General features: G+C 57.2%; 1 protein-coding gene across 1 annotated transcript in view; it reads left to right on the top strand.

Annotated features, from left to right (window-relative positions):
- ARHGAP23 (Rho GTPase activating protein 23) overlaps nt 1-8,933 on the top strand; it is a 31,585-nt gene that overhangs the window by 2,118 nt on the left and 20,534 nt on the right. The window contains 5 exon segments of the mRNA XM_023762604.1: nt 1,449-1,655; nt 1,841-1,921; nt 1,924-1,951; nt 2,131-2,188; nt 3,962-4,105. Of these exon segments, the coding sequence (XP_023618372.1) occupies nt 1,449-1,655; nt 1,841-1,921; nt 1,924-1,951; nt 2,131-2,188; nt 3,962-4,105 (518 nt within the window).

Here is an 8,933-nt window from a genome sequence, read left to right as displayed (position 1 = left end):
GGGGGCTGTCTTGGGAGACTTGGTATCTGTGCCCTGTTGTACCCCACCCACTTATCACATGGGGAAGACTCTGGGTTGGGTGCTGATGGGATCAGCCTGTTTCTTTGTCCATCCATCCATCCATCCATCCATCCATCCATCCATTTTTTTCTTCCTCTCTCCTCTCTTTGTTCATTCATTCATTTCTTTCTTTTTTCTTTCCACTCTTCCATCAGTCTTTCCTTTCACCCTTCTTTACATCCTTCTATCTTTTCTTTGTTTCTTTCATTCTTTGTTCTTTCCATCTATCCTCCAACCTTTCATCCATCTAGCAAGTATTTGTGTCAGGCACTGTGCTAGGCTCCATGCTCTCCTGGAGTGTATGGCCCAAGAAGGGGATGTATGATCAGACAAGAGCAATCCAGTGGGATGAATGTGTGATGGGTGTACAGGGGGCTCTAGGAGACAGGGAAAGGCCACATAGCCTAGATTGGGATGGTGGCCAAGGAGAGAACCTTCGAGAAAGGAGATTTTGGCTAAGCCTAGAAGGACGGAGAAGGAGTTAGCTAGGGGAAGAATGTTGAGGGGGAGAGACTGGAGTATGCGAGGACCTTGAAATGATAGGGGCAGGATGCCCCTCCAGGTCGTCAGAATGGGTCTGCAGGGGCCTTGTCAGACCAAGGAGTTTGGACCTTCCCCTGAGAGCAGAGGGAGTACGGAAGGTTTGCTGCCTCTGGGACAGATGTTGGATAAGGAAAAGACAAGAGAGTGGAGAGGCCAGGCGACTCCCGGGTTTCTTGCCTCGCTGGAGGGTGATGCCTCCGCTTGGAAATGGGAGGGAGGAGGGCAGGGAAAGGTCTCGGGTTTGCTGAATCTGAGGCACTTGTGAGGGAGCAGGGTGAGCTGGGCTGGGTCTAGGGGCTTGGGAGAAAGACTGGATGCAAAGTCATGGGACTGGAAGCCAGGAGCTGAGAGATGGAGCCGAGGCTCATGAGCTCAGGGGAGTGTAGCTGTGGGAAGGAGGGTGAGGAGACCCAGGCCTGGCCCCCCACAGTCAGGCCCCCCACAGCCAGCCTTCAGTCCGAGAGGGCAGACACAGCCCTAGTAAGCTCCCCGTCTGAGAGGGAGGCACATCTTTGCTTTCAAAGTACTCCCAGTCTGCGGGGGAGACAACCCCCCCTTTGAGGAGCCTGCAGCTAAAGCAGGAGCCGGTCTTTATCCCCAAGAAGCTCCCAGTGTGGTTGGGGCGACACAGCCCCTGCCCTCAGGGGTGTGGTCTAAGAAGGGTAGTTCAACCCCTTGCCTGGGTGCCCTCGGTGCCCTGGGGAAGGCAGGGCCGAGCCTCCATGATAACAGTCTGCTTGGTGGGCACCCTTGGCTGTGGGCAAGTTGTCAGCAGGGGCCTGGAGACTTGAGGGGCCTTGGGAATGGGGTCTGGGCCCAGAGGCAAGGCTGGGGGTGGGGGACAGGCAGGTTCAGCTTTCTGCCACCTTCACCCACCACTCCCTTCATTCTCGCAGATGAGCCCACCAGCCCCAGCATTGACCTACAAGCCAAGCACGTCCCCGCCTCTGCTGTGGTCTCCAGTGCCATGAACTCGGCTCCCGTCCTGGGCACCAGCCCATCCTCCCCCACCTTCACCTTTGCCCTCGGCCGCCATTACTCCAAGGACTGCAGTGAGTGCTCCCCACACCCATCCCCACCCTTCCCGTTGCTGCCACCGTCTCTGCTGGGCCTGCTACTGGGTGTCTGACCTCTGCTCGCTGGCTCCAGCTCCCGGCCCTGCCCAGAGACGAGGGCTCCATGGAAGCCCCGGCCTTCGGCCCCACTGACCCTTTGGCCCAACGCGGGCGTTTTGCAGGCAGCATCAAGGCCGGCCGCCGCTCCTCCTACCTGCTGGCCATCACCACGGAGCGCTCCAAGTCCTGCGATGACGGGCTCAACACTTCCGGGACGAGGGCAAGGCTCTTCGGTGAGGACGGGGTGGGTCCATCACAGCCAGCCTGCCTGGGCTGTGGCGGGGCCCCCAGCCCTGGGGTCCTCTCCACACCAGGGCAGCGAGCCCCGGACGGCCTCTGAGCCCTGGGGCTTGGGTGGGTCAGGTCCTGGCTGTGCTTCCCACACCCCTCACTCTTGGTCCTTGCTTCCCAGGCGCCTGCCAAACCGAGTCCCCAGCTTGCGGATGCTCCGAAGCTTCTTTACTGACGGGGTGAGTGGCATGGGTGGGCAGGCGAGGGTGTTGGAGTGCTGGGCAGGGCCTTGGCAGGGGGTCCAGGCCTGTGGCCTCTGTCATCTGAAAGGGGCTCCTCTGGTTCCTGCCCTTTTCTTTCTCCCTGCACCCACCCACCCACCCTCATGTCCACCACGTGACCCACCCTCCTCTGTGGGCTCTGTCTTCACCTAAAGGCACCGCACACCCTCCCAGCCAAGGCCTTTGCACTAGTCTTTCCCCCGTCTAGACCAGGGGTGGGCAAACTTTTTGACTCGAGGGCCACAATGGGTTCTTAAACTGGACCGGAGGGCCGGAACAAAAGCATGGATGGAGTGTTTGTGTGAACTAATATAAATTCAAAGTAAACATCATTATATAAAAGGGTACAGTCTTTTTTTTTTTTTTCAAAGTTATTTTTATTTATTTATTTTTTAAAAATATATTTTATTGATTTTTTACAGAGAGGAAGGGAGAGAGATAGAAAGTCAGAAACATCGATGAGAGAGAAACATCGACCAGCTGCCTCCCGCACATCTCCCACTGGGGATGTGCCCGCAACCCAGGTACATGCCCTTGACCGGAATCGAACCTGGGACCTTTCAGTCCACAGGCCGACGCTCTATCCACTGAGCCAAACCGGTTTCAGCGGGTACAGTCTTTTTTTTTTTTTTTTTTTTAGTTTTATTCACTTCAAACGGGCCGGATCCGGCCCGCGGGCTGGAGTTTGCCCACGGCTGGTCTAGAATGTCCTCTCCTCAGCCCCACCTCAGCTGTGTGACTCACTTTTTTACTTTTTTACTTTCTTCAGGTTTCTTTCGGCCTCCCCTGAGCTTTCAGCCTCCGCCCCTGACATTTTATGTCTCCCTTCGCAAGTTTGGTTTTCTCCTTCGCACTCGGCATGTTCTGTAATTTATATGTCCATCTCCTTTCCTGCCTGTCTCCCAGCTGGAACCTAAGTTCCATGACGGCAGGGATATTATGTGGTTTGTTCGCTGCTTGATCTCCACGGGCACCTGAAACAGTGCCCGCACTAGGGAGGCACCCGGTCAGTATTTGAGCGGTGTCTTCAGGGGACTCTGAAAAGTAGGCGGGCAGGGCGGTGGGGACACAAGGTTGAGAATGATGGAGAAGCTAGAGTTCCCAGCCTCAGAACCTGGGGAAACAGGGCCAATTCTGAAATGGCCTTCACTCCTTCATTATGGATGGACTGGAAAAGCCGTCTTGATTCCAAACGCGCGCCGTCTTCGGCTCATTCGGCACCTGGATGGTGTTTTCACCCGGCTTATTCCTTGTAACAGCCTCTGCTTGCTCGCTTCTCCCTCTGTCTCTGTGGCTGGAGTCCTGTTGACACTATCATTTCCTCTGCTTAACTCTTTGTGGACATGACTACCTGCTCCACTAACTCTGTTCATTGATGCTCTGACTTCCTCTGTTTACTTAACTCTGTGTTGACACAATTACTTCCTCTGTATCCTTAATTTCTTCACGTCTATAAAATTCACGGGCGGCTGCAGGTTGGCTTTTCTGGCGTGGTGAGGCACGTGGTCTGCTGGTCAGAGCCTTTCCTCCTTTCTGGCTTCCCCAGCACATGTGTCTCATGACCTCAACCCAGAGGTTCAGAGAGGGCAAGCGAGGCCACGAGGCCACACGGAGCCGCAGGGCATAGCACAGGCATGCACCCGGCCCTGTGCCTGTGCGTGGTCCCTGGGGCTCCCGAGAGGCCAGCACCGTGAGAGCCACCTTACGTTGCCCTCTGTTGTCTCGCTGCAGTCCTTGGACAGCTGGGGCACTTCCGAAGAGGCTGACGCTCCTTCTAAGCGACATTCAACCTCTGACCTCTCGGACACAACCCTCAGCGATATCAGGAGAGAAGGCTGGTTGTATTATAAGCAGGTCCTCACCAACAAGGGGAAGGTAAGATGGCTGGAGGAATGAGGTGAAGATGGATGGAAGCTGGACCCGGCAGAACTCTCCGGCTCCTCACCCCACAGCCTCTGGAGCCAGAGAGAACCGGCTGAGGCGGTAGCAGGAGGGGTAGAGGTTAGATGCCGGGAAAAACTTCTGGGGACCTAATGAACTCACGAAAAAGAGGTCTGTTCTGTGGGATGGATCCGATGAAGTTGTGCTTGGGATTCTGACAAGACCAGCCACAGCGACCCTTGGTAGGCAGAGCACCCCCAAAATGGCCATTCATGTTCATGGAAGACGAGGGAGCAAGGCCAGGGCAATTCTCTTAGAGGGGCTGAGGCCCCCAAAGAAAGCAGAGGTCAGCCTTTGCAAGGCCAGCAGAAGTTTCAGTCCTTATCCTAAGGGCAACTGACAGCCCCCGGGGCCTCTTTCATGGCTTCCTGGGGAGTGAATTAGAGAGGGCCAACGTGGAGGCCAAAGAAGATCAGTTCAGAGCTGCCATAGAGATCCAGGTGAGAGACGAAGGGGGCTTGGGCCTGGGGGTGGAGGGTGGGGGAAGATAACCAGGGTCCAAAGAGGAGAAGGCGGGACCCCTGGCCTGTAGAGATTGAACCTCCGTTCCAGGCCAGGGCCGTGGCTGAGGGGCTGGGAGGAGAGGCAGCCCAGGCCAGGCTGAGCAGAGTGGTGACCATAACCTGGGCTTGTCTCTCGACTGCAACACAAATTGCTGGGAAGCTTAGGTGACTCACCTGCCCATGACTCAATTCCCTCGTCTGTACACGGAGCTAATATATTCCTTAGTTCACCCGCCTGTTGCTGAGGATCCAATGAGATGGGTTTACCCAGTGCCTGGCATGGCGGGGTGGGGTGGGGTGGGGGGGGGATGTGGCCTCTGTTCTGCTTATTGCTGTTACTTGAATTGTCCACCCTGCCTCCTAGGCGTCTTGTACCTGGAAAGAAGATAAGCTTTGGGTCAGACAGACTTAAATTCCTGCCCAGCCACATATCAAGCATAAGGCTTTGGGCATAAGGCCTCCTGTCTTCTGAGCCCCACTTTTCTGACCTGTAAGATGGAGACACCCGAGTTCTACTCCAAGGGCCGATGTGTCATCCGGGCAGGATTGGCTTATCTGTGTCCCCATCCAGTCCGGGGGTAATGACTAAGGGTGTGGCCCGCCCTGATTCTCAGTTGAGGTTCTCGGGATTTCGTAGTGAGGGATCCAGGCCGGTCCTGCCCTGCTGGGGTTCATGACGAGCAGAAATAGCTCAGTTGCATAACAGTTAGGAGTGCCTGATGGTTATGACGGGGGTGGCCAGGGCAATGGCATGTAGTAGGTGACCCGAGCCTCAGAGCCGTGGGTGAGACATGAAGGATGTGTGAGAATCCACCAAGCTGGGCGGGGGGAGAGTGGTCTGACAGAGGAGATCCCCTCCTGGATGATCTGGAGAAAGGCGGGTGGCTGGGAGCCAGGGCAAGAGGTGGGAGCCAAGGTGGGGGAGTTGGGTGCCTGCTCGGGGGGCCTTGTCCCTCAGGGGGCCTTGGCAGGGATTTAGGTGGAGGGTGTATGAGGCCAGGGGGTAAGTGTTGATCCTGTGACAGGAAGAGGCCAGGCCACTGCTGTTGTCCAGGTGAGCGAGGATGGGGGCTCTGACCATGGGGCTGAGGGGAGGGGACAATTGAGAGAGATTCAAGGGGAAGAAAGGCCCGGGCTTGCTGATGGCTGGGAGGTGAGGGAGGAAGGGGGAGGTAGCGCAGGCTCCCGGGGTCTCAGCTTGGGTTGTGGGGTGGTGGGTAGTGGGACTTTGCCCTGAGCCATGGGCACTGGAGGCACAGGCTTGGGGAAAAGAAGCCAAGAGGTTGCTTCGGGGTCTTGTGGAGTCCCAGCGTGGAGGTGTTCTGGGGACAGAGGCTCCGAGGGTGTGGCGCTCAGGATGGAGGCCCACCTCGGAGAGCATTGGTCCGTCGGGGGGTGCTCGCACCTGCAGCCAGGTTTGGGAGCACAGAGGGAGAGGGCAAGAGACGGGCTGCACCTTGAAAGGAAGTGGGGGGTGGGGGCCAAGGAGGAGAGTCAGCAAGTGGCTGTAGGCCTAGGAGGGGCAGCAGGGGCCAGCTGTGTGGCTGAGGAAGGGCACCCAGGTGTAGACAACCCCTTCTAGCCCGACCTTTGAGGACTGCTACTCCTGCCAGGCAGCCTGTCTGTCCCCCGGCTCTGGGCGGCCCCTGAAGCCCACCCACAGTGTCTCCCGGGCAGGGAGAGGAGCCGGCCCCTTTCTGCTCACTGACCAGCTCTGGACAGCAGGGGCTTCCACTCCCATCTTGACCAGAACCCAGTCTCCCTCGTCACCTAGGTACCATGGCCTGGGAGTTAGGGGAGGGGCCCTCAAGGCAGTTTCAGGCCCTTGGTCCATTCAGGGTCCTGATTGCCGGCCAGATGTTGGCTTCTCCCACAACCGCAGCCTCTCCTGGGTGCCCCCCCCCCCCGCCCCAACACCTGTCTGTTTCAGAGACATTGACTATCAGGCAGAGGGAGAGGCTGTGACATCTCCCTGTAGCCAGGGACGCTGCACTTGAGCTGGATGCGACCTTGGGGACCAGCTAGTTCACCTCTCTTTTTAGCAACAGGGAACACTGATGCCAGGGGAGAGGGCTTGGCTTGTCCAAGGTCACTAGCTGGTTCAGTCTCAAAGAGCAGCCTTATGACCACCTTACTTCGACATGAAAATGCTTCTGGAGGGCCCTGCTGTGTCCTGCCCGGGGCCCCAGGTCGGTGGTGGGGGGCAGGGCTGCTCTGAGGCAGCCACCAGCCAGAGGAGAGGAGCTTTCAGGCTGAGATGGAAGCCCTGCCCTCAGGATGCTCCGAGGAGGACCCATTCATTTATTCAGTAAATACTGATGAGCACTCACCTTGGGTCTGTTGAGGCTCTAGGATGTGGGATGTGGTCTGAGAGGACAGACAAGCTTTCTGCTCTCAGAATCTTACCATAAACCAGAGAATTCAGACAGGGAAATCAAACAGGCTGATGTGATTGCCTTTAAGTCGGGAGTGGTGGGGCTGCCTACAGAAAAAACTGATCAGAGAAGGTCTCCCTGAGGAGGGGATGTTGGGGACCTTCGAGCTCAGACCTGAAGGGCGAGAAGGGGGCAGCCACGTGAAGCGAGAGAAGGGGCTCCCGGCAGAAGGAACAGCAAGTGCAGCCTGGCTACTGGAGTGGCTCAGTGGTTTTACCCCGACCTGTGAACCAGGAGGTCACGGTTCGATTCCCCGTCAGGCCACATGTCCTGGTTGTGGGCTTGATCCCCAGTAGGGGGCCTGCAGGAGGCAGCTGATCAATGATTCTTTCTCATCATTGATGTTTCTATCTCTCTCCCTCTCCCCCCCCCTTTTTTTTTTTAAAGAAGAAGGGACAGTAAGTGCAAAGGCCTCGAGAAAGGGTGGGCATGGCTTGTTCACTGAAGAAGGAGGGAGGGAGAGAAGATGGGTTTAGAGGGGGAGGAACCAGATCACAAAGTCCTTAGATTTGATTCCAAGACCATGGGAACCCATGAGAGGGTGCTGTACAGGGGAGACACATGACCAGTGGCTGCAGCTGCTGGGCGGGGAACGGATTGTGGGAGGTGAGACTGCAGGCTGGGCAGGTTTGTGCCATTGTCCAGGCAAGAGGTGTTGATGGCGTGGACAAGGTGTTAGCAGGAATGATGGAGACAGGTGATGTTTGGGAAGCAGAATGATGGGTTGAACATCAAAGGCGAGGAAAAGGGAGGAGTCAAGGGCACCTTTCAGGTTTCTGGGCAACTGGGTCGATTTACTGAGCTGGAAAAGATGAGGGTGGTGGGGTGGAGAACAGGTTTGATGGTGAAAATCAGTTGCCCCATATGAGCATGCAAGTGGAGATGCTGCACGGGGACGGGAGGCTCAGGACGGGCTGAGGGGACGCTGGGCATCACCATCAGCAGACAAATGACGTCATTGGGAAGCACGCAGGGAGGGGGAGCCCAGGACAAAGTCCCGGAGCTCCCACCCTTTAGGGCGGGGTCCCACCCTCAGCTCGTTGACCTTTGGGCCGGACGGTTCCGTGTTGTGAGGGCTCTCCTGCGCATCGGGGGCTGGAGCAGCACCTTGGCCTCTACCACCAGGGTGCCATAGCACTTCAGGTGTGGCGACCACAATGTCTCCAGACAGATGTCCCCTGGGGGTGAGTCACCCCTGTTGAGAACCACTGGTGTAGAGGAGGTAGCCAGCGGAGGAGCCAGACGGAGCCCGTGGAATTGGGAGGAAGACCAGGGACCGTGGGGGTCCCAGATGCCAAGAGAGGGTTTGAAGAGGGTAGGCATGGCCAAGTGCTGCAGGGGCCAAGGGAAGGGCCGGGAGGGGCCGGGAAGCTGCCACATGGGAGACCCGAGTGGCCTTGAAAGTGGCTTTCCTGGGAAGGGAGATTGTGTGGAGTTTTGAGTGAGAGGCAGAGAAGCGGGGAGAGCAAGTGTGGTGGACACTCCTGACGGGTTTGCTGTGAAGGGAGCACATGTGGACTAGGAAGGGCTTTATGAGGATTTTATGTCGGTGGCTCATGCTGGTGGCCCAGCTGCCCTCCCAGCGCCCCTACTGGTTCTCCCAGTCATGGCCAAGGCCAGGTGAATGTTGACGCTGGTCTTAAGGATGCTGGGCTGTAAGGATGCTGGGCTGTAAGGATGCTGGGCTGTAAGGATGCTGGGCTTTAACAAGAAGGTTACAGACCCTCTGGGGAGACTGAGAACGATGGGTAGGGGTGTCCAGGCAGGCGAGGAGCTGAGAGAGTTGAGGACTGTGAGCAGGAGGCTGCCCCAGGTTCCCGCGGA

The sequence above is a fragment of the Myotis lucifugus genome, unplaced genomic scaffold (genome assembly GCF_000147115.1).
Source record: "Myotis lucifugus unplaced genomic scaffold, Myoluc2.0 scaffold_254, whole genome shotgun sequence".
Lineage (NCBI taxonomy): Eukaryota > Metazoa > Chordata > Mammalia > Chiroptera > Vespertilionidae > Myotis > Myotis lucifugus.
This window is presented reverse-complemented; position numbering and strand designations above follow the sequence as displayed.